At 42.7% G+C, this 15,380-nt stretch overlaps 1 protein-coding gene across 1 annotated transcript in view; it reads right to left on the reverse strand.

Annotated features, from left to right (window-relative positions):
- The window catches only part of LOC124623084 (serine/arginine repetitive matrix protein 2), a 495,093-nt gene that overhangs the window by 169,519 nt on the left and 310,194 nt on the right, over positions 1-15,380 (reverse strand). Inside the window, exon 4 of the mRNA XM_047148875.1 lies at positions 4,762-4,925. Within this exon, the coding sequence (XP_047004831.1) occupies positions 4,762-4,925 (164 nt within the window). The remainder of the gene's footprint in view (positions 1-4,761; positions 4,926-15,380) is intronic.

Here is a 15,380-nt window from a genome sequence, read left to right on the forward strand (position 1 = left end):
TGATGACCACAGCAGTTGAGTCCCATAGTGCTCAGAGCCGGTCGGCTCGCACAGAGGAGCTTGAACAATTTCTCTCCTAGTGATCCATACGTGAGTAGAATGGGAAAAAGCCCAAGTAACTGGTAGAATGGCACGTATCTTTTGCCACGCTCTTCGCAGTAGTTTGCAGAGCATAGAATATATAGATTTAGATATCGAAGTAATTTCAGTTGCGCACCACGGAAGTGTGTTGGGATCCTTGCTGTCTATTTTGTATATTAGTGACTGATAGTATTTACGGTAACTTGTGATATTTTTGCTTATTAGCTGTTATCTTTAATGAAGTACTGTCTGAAAAAAGGACTGCGAACATTAATTATCTTTATAAGATTCGGAAGTGATGAAATGACGGAGAGTTTGCTATGAATGTTCAGAAAAGTAATATTGTACGCTTCACAGAACATAAAAACACGATATCCTTCGGATTTTCTCTTTTCGTTTATTTATCATTATTAATGCACCTGGGGGGAGGCTGAGTTACGTTAGTGGGGTTAATAAGATTACACTGTTTTTAAGCACTGATTTCATTTCCTCTTTTTAACATTCTGTAATCTAACATGTTGCTGACTACATCAATCTGCTTTTATGGGCGAGCTTTGGAAGCGGGGAGTGTTGTGAATATGGGGCAGATGTCTTTTAGTGGGGCTTGGCGATACGATCCCCGGAATTCGGAGGGTACGTGATTTTTGTCGAGCTATAAGGCAAGAGGGCGGGAGGTAGATCCACCTCGCCTTGTTGGGGAGAAAGTTGCTTCAGTGAGAAGTGTTGCGCCGTAAACGCTACTGTGCTGTTTGTTGCATTGGTGAGCTAAAAGCATTCGTTCTGCAGTAGGGAACTCTGACAGAGGGACGCAGGCGCAGGTATCATATTAAGAGAAATAAATCAGCACAGAAAGATTTCCCGGCTTTCCAAAACACATGGTACAGCATCTCTGACATACTAAAGCTCAGAAGTTGCTGCAGAGTTCTCTACTAGCCTTGTGGGCAATGTTTTTGCGTTTCTCAGGATCTGTAATCTGAGGGTAGCTTAGCTGGTGTTTGAGAGTGTGGCGACTGGTGTGATATCAATCAGGAGAGCCGCGCGGAGTGGCCGCGCGGTTTGAGGCGCCATGTCACGGACTGAGCAGCCCCTCCCGCCGGACGTTCGAGTCCTCCCTCGGGCGTGAGTGTATGTGTTGTTCTTAGTTTAAGTTTAGGTAGTGTGTAAGTCTAGGGACCGATGATTTAAGCAGTTTGGTCCCTTAGGAATTCACACACATTTGAACATTTTGAACAATCAGGAGAACGTAACACTTAGCGGGATATTCTTAAGAGAAGAGGGGATGAAATTCAGTTCATTGGCTTGTTGTCATATCATCTTTTCTTCATGGGATATTTTGTTAAAGAAGCAGTTACGCGATTTTCGGGCTGCAGTAACTTTGGAGTGTATTGGTGGTCGGGTTTTATTGGTGGGAGGAAGGGAGCATGCAAATTTTTACGTCGTAGGGCATGGAGCTGAACAGATCGGAGCTATGCAGACGCAGCTGGAGAAGCTGACTGGGTCCAGTATTCGAGTTCTCAGCAGACCGATCGCAGCGTTGAACGCAGGGAGGCTCGTGTTATGGGGTGAGTGTCGCCTTCAGTTCCGTCATATTAGGACAAGGAAGAGTTTGTAGTCACATTAGTGATATGTTTCACTGTCCCATGTGTGTAAGTGCTGTGTCAAATCTTTTGAATTCTTTCATTCTTGAGTCAGAAAAGCAGTGACTGTAATTGTCATACAGTCAGGCTGCAACACATTCCACAAGGGTAGATGCTGGATTATGAAGCAACTCTACGCCATCGACTAACTTTGCCACCTGACTGTATTAGTTATGCAGTTGCCGCTGGAAAGTAAGTCGTAGTGACTTTGATAATTGCATAATTGTTTTGAATGCTTTATAATTACAATACTTTTTTAATAATAAACCATAGAATACATTTGAATCTTACGTTTCTTACTACATTTAATTCTTTTCAATGACAAATATTATGTCCATTCATCACCTTAAGATTCACTGCTGCTGCCAAAATAATTTATAGCGTTAGTAAATCCGTTGCGTGCGTTAATTTCAGCACTGAGTCTCAAGAACGCACCTGTTTCATGATTAATTCTAATTCCGTTAAGTTTACTTACACACACGGGGTTTTGCAATCATATGAATGAGTCACGATTGGGATCAGTCAGTTCGTACAAATACCCGAGTGTAACAATTTGAGGGATATCAAGCGTTAGGATCACATAGGGTCTGTCATATGTAAAGGAGGTGGCAGACTTCGGTTCATTGGTAGGGTATTGGTAAAATGCCGCGAGTAAGATTATATACAAAAGGCTCAGGCGATTTGTCGAGGAATACTGGGTGCGGCGCTTAAATCCGGACAAATTTCAATTTGACTATCCCGCCATGTCGTAGTTCCCCCGGTGGTAGCGATTGCCGTTCTTGAAAGCCATAAGCATCGACTAAACAGTCAGAACCTCAAAATGGTTGTGCTCCGGACAAGTGCGGAGCACAACCGAAAAGCCACGATCATCGAAATTCCTCGCTCTGGGCGTTCGTCCCCTGACAGATTGTTTACAATATTGTGGCCAAGAATAATACTTCGGAGAAGCCAACCCAGGGAGGAAACCTCATTCGAGGAAACGCGTGTCACGAACTGCGGCAATCATCGTAAAGGCACAGGCGCTGATTTCGGAGGATTCGGGGCAATCGATGAGGAATTTGGCGTCATTGTTGAATGTCAGCAAGCGAACAATGCGTCGGATGGCAGAGGAAGACCTCATATGTGACATTTAGACCACAACTGGCTGTCGGATAACGTTGACATGTTATGGTGAAAGATGTTCTGGCCCAAGAATACCCCGGATTTGAACCCTCTCGTCTACTATGTTTGGAACGTAGTCGAAAGAGTTACCAATAAGACGAGGCACCCCAATGTCGCATCTCTACGCACCGCTATCGAAGCACCATTCGCAAATATGGACAGCGTTGTTTTAAAGAGTGGGTGCGATCGCTTCAGTACAAAATTGGAGGCGGTCATTGAGGCTGAAGGGGATTACATAGAGTAATATTACTCTTGATAGATACCACTTCTTACATGTAAAAGAATTTTCATTTTCATTTGTATTTTGTTTCAATAAATTTGCTTTTAAAAAAAGTTTCATTTGTCCGGATTTAAGCGCTGCACCATGTATTATTCAAGTATGGGACTAGCAAGGAACATTGAGGGTTAAATAGAAGGCAAAGCTTGTATGGCAACAGGTTTCATACCCCAGTGTCACTGAGATGCTGAAACATCTGCACGGCCAAAAGCATGAAATTAGTTGCCGGCTATCCTGCGAGAACCAGAATTAACTAAGGAATCTGTAAGGATCACTCAAATGAAAACGAGGCACATGAAAGAAAGTAAATAAACTGTTTATTATTTCAAACGTAATCGCCGTAACTGTTAATACATTTATCCTTAATATGAGAGAAGATGGTCAGTGCCTTCATGCAAAAATGTTTGCTGTTATCTACGGAACCTTGATAGTACTAAGACGTGTATCTCTTCATCCGAAGCAAATTGACTGTCTTTCTTCAGGGCTCCAAGTGTATGGAATCATTTGGGGGAGATCGAGACTGAATGGAGGAGGCATAAGGGCTACGCAGTGAAACTTATGCAGCCTACTAGAAACAATCTTGACAAGAGGTGAGTCCTCACTTTGCTTACTTTTTTTCCATCTGTCTGTTTTTCATTTGACTGCCCCTTAAAATTCCGCTGTGTAATATCTATCTGGAATACCGCCACTGCCTGGTGTCTTGTTCTCTTTAAGTAAACTTAATTCTTCTAAATACTCGGGGTGCTAATATTGATATCTCCCATCTGTGATTCTGTGCGACAGTAAAGCACTGGTATTGTAGTGTACTGTATGTTGACCGGGGACCTAGAAACGACGGAGAGCCTCCGTTCCCGCCACAGCCGCAGTGGTCCACAGCCCCATGACGACTACTGCAGTCCACTTCACCCCTCCGCCGCCTCGCACCGAACCCAGGGTTATTGTGCGGTTTGGCCCTCGGTGGACCCCCCAGGGAACGTCTCACACCAGACGAGTGTAACCCCTATGTTTGCGTGGTAGAGTGATGGTGGTGTACGCGTATGTGGAGAACTTGTTTGCGCAGCAACCGCCGACATAGTGCAGCTGTGGCGTAATAAGGGAAACCAGCCTGCATTCGCCGAGGCAGATGGAAAACCGCCTAAAAACCATCCACAGACTGGCCGGTTGGCCAGACCACACAAATCCGCCGGGCGGATTCGTGCCGGGGACCAGGCGCTCCTTCCCGCCCGGAAAGCCGTGCGTTAGACCGCACGGCCAACCGGGTGGGCTAAAGCACTGGTACTCTAGTAGCCTCTAGCGTGAACACATTTTTGAATGCCGAACGTTAAATATGTGAGTCTATCTGCAGATTTCATTTTGGGCGCCAGACGAACCCACGAGAGACTTAATGGAAGGTGTGGACCCATTCATTAACTTCATGTATGACCATAACTCCCGAGGATTTTCTGATTGATCTTTCACCAGAATCTAACAGTGAAAACTTCCTCTCTTTCGGAAGCTCTAACTGCTAATGGGTTTTGTCTATCAGATTCCTTTTTTGCGGCGAGAGTTGAGTCTTCTCTGCTCTGAGCAGTAAACGCCTTGAGGAGACTCTGTGCTCACCTGTGCGATCGGCAGGAGTCGCTGTCCGAGGTCTGAGTGTAGGCGTGGTAGGGCGGCGGACCCTCCTCCTCCTCGGACGTCGTCGTCGTCGTCGTCGACGTCAGCTCCAGCGAGGGCGTGCTCAGCTGCTGCGGCCGGTGCCACGGCACCAGCACGTCCTGGGACTCGAACTGCGGACCACGCAACACTTGGTCATCAAATGCCGCACTGCTAATTTACGTATGGAAATGTGCAGAGATATGTGTCAGTGTTTCAACACGACTCTGGAGGTCCTGGAGCAATTCCAACCCGGTGTATTAGATAAGTTACTACTTACTATTTAATATTTATTCATTTATTTGTCTGTTACTTTCTTAAGACCTACTATAAATATTTACATGATAGGTCGTTTTTTGAAATTGTTACTTATTTTAATTGATTACAAAGCTGCGTTTCGCTACAGTAACAACAAAAAACAACAATAACGATAATAATAATAATAATAATAATGACATCGACATAAAAAACCTACATTATGGACAGGTAGACAATTTTAAAAAATTCTTTATAGAACGCGCAGAAATTAGCAAAATACACAAAAAAATCACGCATATCAATACATCGGCTACACCATTGCAATTTCATAACCACTTCTACAACCCTTTAGATCACACAACATCAACAGATACAAAGAAAGTAAATTGGAAAAAGAAAACACTACATGGCAAGCACCCGTATCATCTAACACAGCCACACATCGATCAAGACTCAATATATACAGTGAGACGGAAGGATTCAAGATTGCAATACAGAATCAAACAATAAACACCAGATATTACAGCAAGCACATTATTAAAGATCCCAATACCACAACAGATAAATGCAGACTTCGCAAACAACAAATAGAAACAGTAGATCACATCACAAGCGGATGTACAATAGTAGCAAATACAGAATACACCAGAAGACATGACAATGTAGCAAAAATAATACATCAACTACTTGCCATACAACATAAACTAATAAAACAACACGTTCCCACATACAAGTATGCACCACAAAATGTACTGGAGAATGATGAATACAAATTATACTGCAACAGAACCATTATAACAGATAAAACAACACCACATAACAAACCTGACATCATACTCACCAATAAAAAGAAGAAATTAACACGTATAATCGAAATATCCATACACAATACAGCAAATATACAGAAGAAAACAGGAGAAAAAATTGAAAAATACATGCAACTAGATGAGGAAGTCAACGACATGTGGCATCAGGATAAAGTTGACATTATACTAATTGCACTATCAACTACAGGAGTCATACCACACAATATCCACCAGTACATCAACGCAATACAGCTACATCCAAACGTATATATACAACTACAGAAATCTGTAATTATTGATACATGTTCAATTACCCGAAAGTTCCTAAATGCAATGTAACATATACCGTACAGTTAAAAGGAAGTCACGCTTGATCAAGGTCCGCGTCACTTTCCATTTTTAACCAGACATAACGTCTGAGAAAGGAAATAAATAATTATGATAGTATGGTCAGCGTTTGTTCACCAGGAGGTGCGGCTGTAAACATGCTCCAGGAACTAACAATCCCTAGTTCTACACTATTAGGAAAGCTAGAAAATTGATGAAAAGGAAACATGACTCGTACAAGTAATGAAAAAATTACCCTAGGTGGACAAACCACCCACTCCAAAGTGGCAACCAAGCACTCAGATTCTGGTTGGTTGGTTGGTTGGTTTGGGGAAGACCAGACAGCTTGGTCATCGGTCTCATCGGATTAGGGAAGGATGGGGAAGGAAGTCGGCCGTGCCCTTTCAGAGGAACCATCCCGGCATTTGCCTGGAGTGATTTAGGGAAATCACGGAAAACCTAAATCAGGATGGCCGGACGCGGGATTGAACCGTCGTCCTTCCGAATGCGAGTCCAGTGTCTAACCACTGCGCCACCTCGCTCGGTCCTCAGATTCTGGGGAGGTTGGACTTATACGAAAGAGCAAGTCGGAGTGCTCTGGTGAACGTCCACGAAAAAGAAACAGGTATATGGGCCCTTTCAATATTCAGACTCTTATTCAAGCAGGAAAATTACACAGTCTCAAACAGAACTCACGAACCAGAAAATTCAAATTCTCACCTTGCAAGAAACACGAAATACAGGTTCATAAACGATAGACTACAATAATTACAGAATGGAACAAACAAGAAAACTGGCAAAGGAGGAGCACTATTTGGAATGGTCTTTATTGTTGGCAAAAAAGTGCTGGACTCAATAAAAGATGTGAAATCCGGCAACGATCGACTAATGATCCTAAGAATCAAACACACAAGCAAAAACTACGCCTTTATTAATGTACATGCACTATCAAATGGTGATAATAAAGAAGAGCCCGAAGAAACAGAAAGATTCTGGGATGATGGGCAAAATTCCAACAGATGATATGAAAATTCTACTCGGTGACTTCAATACACAATTTGGCAGAGAACACACATACAAAAAGATAATAGGGAACTATTCAGCATACATATTTACCAATAGAAATGACACACGACTCATTGAATTATGCCAACAAAACAACCTAAACATTATGTCAACCTTACTTCGGAAACATCCCAAAAAACAAAAAAACGTGGCGATCACCTATCATTTGGAAGAATTTCAGACTAATGATGTTGCAACATCGTATGGCTACCAAAACGAAATTCACGATGTGCAGGTATGCAGAGGTGCAAATATCGTTTCGAATCATTATTTAACCAGAATAAAAATTAAATTCACATCGAGGAGGAAATTCAAAAGAAAAATGCCGCTGATCCCCAAATTTGATCCACACAACATCAAAGACTCCAAAATCAATGAAAAATGGGAATAACAACACGCAGAATATTGGGAGAAATTTCAAACTAAAATCATCAAAACAGCAAAAGATCTGATCCCTCTTTATAAAAAAGCAAAACACTTTTTGTAGAATCAAGAATGTGAGAACGCACTAGAAGAAAGAAGGAAGGCATTTCAAAATTACAATTGTCACAAGTCAGAAGAAACACAGAAGAAATTTTTCGAAATGCGCAAACAGACTTCCAAGATTTTAAGACAAATTGAACGAAAATATGTCAGTGAGCAACTGCAGTGAGTCGAAGAAAATTTCAAAAACTACAATACATACGATTTTTGAAAGAGCTTTGCAAACCAGATCAAAGGGTACTCACCACAAAACCTGTGCTTTCGAAAACAAGAAAATTGCTAAGTACTATCCCCAAATTTTTTACAGCTTTTAAATTGTCCACAATCCAAAGAGAGATTGCCGAAAGAGCAGCCAGAAATGTCACCACCAACACATGAAGAAATTTATGCGCACATCAAGAAACTTAAAAGCAATAAAGCATTAGAGGGGACGGAATTGTAGCAGAACTCTTGAATTTAGGCCCAAATTCACTCAAAGAAATTACTCAAATAATCCAGAACCTCTGGCAAACCGAAAAATCCCGGATGAGTGGAAGATTGCTCAGATTCATCCACTACATAAAAAAGGTAATAAATCAGATGTAAAAAATTATAGGGGGCTCTCTCCATTACCAGTCACCTAAAAAATTCTATCAGCTTGTCTCTTGAATAGAACACAGCAGCATTTAGAACCCAGAGTAGCAGAATATCAAGCAGGATTCAGTATGAACAGGTCGTGTCCTGAGCAAATTTTCAGCCTCAAAACCATACTCAACATGCGAGCTCTCAGACAAAAATTTGTAGTATGCACATTTGCAGACGTCAGAAAAGCATAAAATTTAATGAAAAGGCCCTCACTATTCCAAATTTTAGAAGAGAGGGGATTAGCCTACAAAACACGAGAAATCATAAAACAAACATTAATTGGCACGAAATCTAAAGTGAAGTTCATGGGAGAGATCTCAGAACCCTTCGACATTCAAACAGGTGTGAGACAAGGTGATGGATTCTCTCCTATTCTGTTCAACGTAGTTCTAGAAAAAGTTATGGAATAATGGGAGAAAGAACTCAAGAAATGTGGAGTTTGGAAGCCAATCCGACTGGGCGTTGCCAAAAACAACCTCTACATACCATATTTTACATTTGCGGACGACCTGGAGATACTAACAGAGGATGAGCAGACTGCAGTGAAACAGCTGGAAGTAATCAAGGAACGTGCAGAAAAAGTACGTTTACAAATTTCATTTGAGAAAACCGAATTCTTTTGTTCAAAAACAGAAATTGCAAGCTTGAAAACAAAATATAGTAAAATTAACAGGGTCCCATACTTTAAATACCTTGGAGAATTCATCGAACCGGCATGTATTGAAAAAAATCGCACTGCAACATCAACTCCCAAAAATTAAAAAAGGATTAGGGTTAACGCAAAACCTCTTCAACACAAAAATCAATGTCAAGATGGGCAAAAATTCGACACTGCAATACTGTCATAAAGCCAGCAATTCTCTACGGAAGTGAAACACTAACCCTTAACAGAAAACAACAACTTGTAGATATCAAAAAAGAAGAGAGAAAGATCATAAGGAAGATTCTAGGAGGAAGACCTACCCAAGACGGTTATAGACTACAATCAAAGCAACAGAAAAGTTCTCAAACATCGAAACTGATATTACGAAAAAGCGAATAACATTCTTTGGCCATCTCAACCGACGAAGAGAATAATAGATTATGTAACCTCACTTAAGAATTCCACGCCTTGGCTAGATGAAATTCGAAAGGGCCTAAATAATGCAAACATAAGACCTGCCAACATCCTGGAAAGAGACACTTTCATACACGAAGTAGACAAATGGAAAGTGATATCAGAGCAACCAAAAGAAACACAGTGCAGACCGAAGTGGTCGGATGAGCGTAAACAAGCCTTTTCGGAAACAATGATGGCATGTTGGAAGAACAATAAGAAGCCAAAGAAAAGTTGATAGAGTTATTTGCTTAACGTCTTCCATTTCTGGCGAGAATTCGTCAATATAATAATAATAATAATAATAATAATAATTGTAATAATGATTAACAGTAAAAATAGTTATGTGTTAGAAGTAATATTAATACGGAAAATAGCCCGCATCTCGTGGTCGTGCGGTAGCGTTCTCGCTTCCCACGCCCGGGTTCCCGGGTTCGATTCCCGGCGGGGTCAGGGATTTTCTCTGCCTCGTGATGGCTGGGTGTTGTGTGCTGTCCTTAGGTTAGTTAGGTTTAAGTAGTTCTAAGTTCTAGGGGACTTATGACCACAGCAGTTGAGTCCCATAGTACTCAGAGCCATTTGAACCAATACGGAAAATATATCTACATGTACTAGTTAATAAGAGAAAATGAAAATTTAAAAATAATAATGAGTACGAGATAGACGAGTTTTTTCAGTTTAGAGACATTTTCCGCTTTCTTCAAAATAAGGGTGCTATGGGCACAGAGTAACAGTTAGAGAGATAATGGTATAAAAATGTGAGATATGAGTGCATATATCCACGAGGGCGTACTGAATTTTTATGTGGAAACGCTCACGGATTTTTAAGTAAAACGAACGTTATTGACATTCTACGTCTTTATTGTTCATGTATACATACGTATTTCTCAACATAATCACCCTGGTGACGAACACATTTCTCCCAAGGAGAGATCAGTTTGTTGATACCATCACTGTAGAGTGTTTCACTTTGTTGACGGAGCCACAAACTCACCTCTACTTGCATCTCTTCATCACCATGAAAGTGAACTCCTCGAAGCTATTCTTTAAGTTTTGAATACAGATGAAAATCTGATGGGACCACGTCGGGATTTTATGGAGGATGATCGATGACAGTGAAGCAAAGGCGTCGGATTGTTGCAGATGTCACTGAGCTCGTGTGTGGACGGACATTGTCATGCTGAAGGAGTGGGTGCTCTGGACGAACTCTTGGAATTCGGCACTGGATTACATGTTGTTTCTCATGCACCGACGTACTTAAGATACACACTTCCATGTTAAAAGCTACAATTCGGAGCCTTCTCGCAGAGCACTGCAAATATGTGGACATGGAGAACAAAAATGCAGAATGTTAATCACGTTCGGTTCAATTAAAAAGCTTTAAGAGTTTTCATACAAAAACTTCTAATTCATTACTTTTCGGCACGTCGTCGTATACGTGTTTATACTTCTGCTTCCCATTTCTAAAAAACAATAAAAATTGAAACAATTGCAGAAAAGTATCTGGGCTGTTTACGGCACTGCATTATGCTCGATATGCACCTGCCTCCGACGCGCAGTTTCTCGTCACTGTTTATAACACCAATACTTTATATCACTGATGTTACAACACTAGCACTTCATACAACATAAAAATTAGCATATTATGGTTATTGTATGTTGTTATCTATATACAGGGTGTTACAAAAAGGTACGGTCAAACTTCAGGAAACATTCTTCACACACAAAGAAAGAAAATATGTTATGTGGACATGTGTCCGGAAACGCTTAGTTTCCATGTTAGAGCTCATTTTATTACTTCTCTTCAAATCACATTAATCATGGAATGGAAACACACAGCAACAGAACGTACCTGCGTGACTTCAAACACTTTGTTACAGGAAATGTTCAAAATGTCCTCCGTTAGCGAGGATACATGCATCCACCGTCCGTCGCATGGAATCCCTGATGCGTTGATGCAGCCCTGTAGAATGGCGTATTGTATCACAGCCGTCCACAATACGAGCACGAAGAGTCTACATTTGGTACCGGGGTTGCGTAGAAAACAGCTTTCAAATGCCTCCATAAATGAAAGTCAAGAGGGTTGAGGTCAGGAGAGCGTGGAGGCCATGGAATTGGTCCGCCTCTACCAATCCATCGGTCACCGAATCTGCTGTTAAGAAGCGTACGAACACTTCGACTGAAATGTGCTCCATCGTGCATGAACCACATGTTGTGTCGTACTTGTAAAGCCACATGTTCTAGCAGCACAGGTAGAGTATCCCGTATGAAATCATGATAACGTGCTCCATTGAGCGTAGGTGGAAGAACATGGGGCCCAATCAAAACATCACCAACAATGCCTGCCCAAACGTTCACAGAAATCTGTGTTGATGAGGTGATTGCACAATTGCGTGCGGATTCTCGTAAGCCCACACATGTTGATTGTGAAAATTTACAATTTGATCACGTTGGAATGAAGCCTCATCCGTAAAGAGAACATTTGCACTGAAATGAGGATTGACACATTGTTGGATGAACCATTCGCAGAAGTGTACCCGTGGAGGCCAATCAGATGCTGATAGTGCCTGCACACGCTGTACATGGTACGGAAACAACTGGTTCTCCCGTAGCACTCTCCATACAGTGACGTGGTCAACAATACCTTGTACAGCAGCAACTTCTCTGACGCTGACATTAAGGTTATCGTCAACTGCACGAAGAATTGCCTCGTTCATTGCATGTGTCCTCGTCGTTCTAGGTCTTCCACAGTCGCGAGTCATAGGCTGGAATGTTCCGTGCTCCCTAAGATGCCGATCAATTGCTTCGAACGTCTTCCTGTCGGGACGCCTTCGTTCTGGACATCTGTCTCGATACAAACGTACCTCGCCACGGCTATTGCCCCGTGCTAATCCATACATCAAATGGCCATCTGCCAACTCCGCATTTGTCAACATTGCACTGACTGCAAAATCAAGTTCGTGATGAACACTAACCTGTTGATGCAACGTACTGATGTGCTTGATGCTAGTACTGTAGAGCAATGAGTTGCATGTCAACACAAGCATCGATGTGAACATACCTTCCTTCAATTGGGCCAACTGGCTGTGAATCGAGGAAGTACAGTACATACTGAGGAAACTAAAATGAGCTCTAGCATGGAAATTAAGCGTTTCCGGACACATGCCCACATAACATCTTTTCTTTATTTGTGTGTGAGGAATGTTTCCTGAAAGTTCGGCCGTACCTTTTTGTAACACCCTGTATACATACACTCCTGGAAATGGAAAAAAGAACACATTGACACCGGTGTGTCAGACCCACCATACTTGCTCCGGACACTGCGAGAGGGCTGTACAAGCAATGATCACACGCACGGCACAGCGGACACACCAGGAACCGCGGTGTTGGCCGTCGAATGGCGCTAGCTGCGCAGCATTTGTGCACCGCCGCCGTCAGTGTCAGCCAGTTTGCCGTGGCATACGGAGCTCCATCGCAGTCTTTAACACTGGTAGCATGCCGCGACAGCGTGGACGTGAACCGTATGTGCAGTTGACGGACTTTGAGCGAGGGCGTATAGTGGGCATGCGGGAGGCCGGGTGGACGTACCGCCGAATTGCTCAACACGTGGGGCGTGAGGTCTCCACAGTACATCGATGTTGTCGCCAGTGGTCGGCGGAAGGTGCACGTGCCCGTCGACCTGGGACCGGACCGCAGCGACGCACGGATGCACGTCAAGACCGTAGGATCCTACGCAGTGCCGTAGGGGACCGCACCGCCACTTCCCAGCAAATTAGGGACACTGTTGCTCCTGGGGTATCGGCGAGGACCATTCGCAACCGTCTCCATGAAGCTGGGCTACGGTCCCGCACACCGTTAGGCCGTCTTCCGCTCACGCCCCAACATCGTGCAGCCCGCCTCCAGTGGTGTCGCGACAGGCGTGAATGGAGGGACGAATGGAGACGTGTCGTCTTCAGTGATAAGAGTCGCTTCTGCCTTGGTGCCAATGATGGTCGTATGCGTGTTTGGCGCCGTGCAGGTGAGCGCCACAATCAGGACTGCATACGACCGAGGCACACAGGGCCATCACCCGGCATCATGGTGTGGGGAGCGATCTCCTACACTGGCCGTACACCACTGGTGATCGTCGAGGGGACACTGAATAGTGCACGGTACATCCAAACCGTCATCGAACCCATCGTTCTACCATTCCTAGACCGGCAAGGGAACTTGCTGTTCCAACAGGACAATGCACGTCCGCATGTATCCCGTGCCACCCAACGTGCTCTAGAAGGTGTAAGTCAACTACCCTGGCCAGCAAGATCTCCGGATCTGTCCCCCATTGAGCATGTTTGGGACTGGATGAAGCGTCGTCTCACGCGGTCTGCACGTCCAGCACGAACGCTGGTCCAACTGAGGCGCCAGGTGGAAATGGCATGGCAAGCCGTTCCACAGGACTACATCCAGCATCTCTACGATCGTCTCCATGGGAGAATAGCAGCCTGCATTGCTGCGAAAGGTGGATATACACTGTACTAGTGCCGACATTGTGCATGCTCTGTTGCCTGTGTCTATGTGCCTGTGGTTCTGTCAGTGTGATCATGTGATGTATCTGACCCCAGGAATGTGTCAATAAAGTTTCCCCTTCCTGGGACAATGAATTCACGGTGTTCTTATTTCAATTTCCAGGAGTGTATTTCTCTTGTGGATGCTTATTACGAAATACATTTCTTTTTTGTGTCGAATGTAAGAAACAATTCTGTAATTGCACTGGTTCATGGATAGGGAATCTTATAATCACAATACGTAGAAAAATTGTACGGAAGTGCACTCTGACAAGAAGGTGTAAACGGGCCAAAGTTAAAGATGGAACGGCGCACAGTGGGTCAGAATCCCAAAAAGCTGGTCAAAATATAAGTAGTTGTTCAATTTGCACCAAACTTAGTATGTAAGGGTTTACGGAGTTTCTGATTAAGAATATGATATCAAAAAGTGAAAAAAACAAAATGGCGGACCCAAGATGGCAGGCTCTATGTACACTATTATCATTGTTTTATGTATAAAAGTAATTTTTAGGGAATTATCGGGGTTACTGATGATGACAGAGTTCAAAAAATTTAAAAATGGTGGATCCAAGATGGCGGTCAAAATCTATATCTTTTTATTTATTTATATTTATATATTTTTATTCATATAAATGTCAGTACTTAGGGGTTTTTGTAGTCAATGCTTAAAAAATAAACCAATAAATTGGAAAACTCGAAGAAAGGACGAAATATACGTTTACAAGATGGTGTAAAATATTACAAAAATTATTTCATTTTAATTAGAATTATTTATTTTGTAAATTTCTTATAACTTAATTTACAAGTTTTCATTTTCTTATCCTTTTTCATCTTCTGCTTCAACTGAATCGTCATCATCCTCAAACACTGTTTCCTCATTATCTGCATCTGCATCTGAATCTTCATAGTCTTCCGCCACAGGAACTAAGAGGGCAACGGCTTCTGGCGACAAACTCTTCAGTTTCTTCTGCGAAGATTCGCGTAAGGAAGAAAAGTAGGGGTCTGTCGTTTCCAACAATCTCCTGAACACGTCTTCCATAGTCTTAACTCTTGAAAACTTTCGAGAAAAACTCAGGCGATATTGCTTTATCAACTTATTGGTTGATTCCTGAGCATCCTCCGATAGTTGACCGATGGATAAAATGGCCGAAGAAATAATGTCTGGACCGTGAATCAACAATCCATGGACTGCTGTTGGCATGTTGTACCAGGGGTATTCTTTCACGTAGTGCCTGGCAGTTGCTAAGGCGTATGCTCGAAACTTTTCAACGTCGATCTGACGTCCGCTCGAAATCGTCTGCAAAATTATATGGAAACCGTGGATTAGTTCTTCGGAAACTCTAGTTATCAGCGCTGATGCTGGAGTGTTTTCAAAAACACGTCGAG

This window comes from Schistocerca americana, chromosome 7 (genome assembly GCF_021461395.2).
Source record: "Schistocerca americana isolate TAMUIC-IGC-003095 chromosome 7, iqSchAmer2.1, whole genome shotgun sequence".
Lineage (NCBI taxonomy): Eukaryota > Metazoa > Arthropoda > Insecta > Orthoptera > Acrididae > Schistocerca > Schistocerca americana.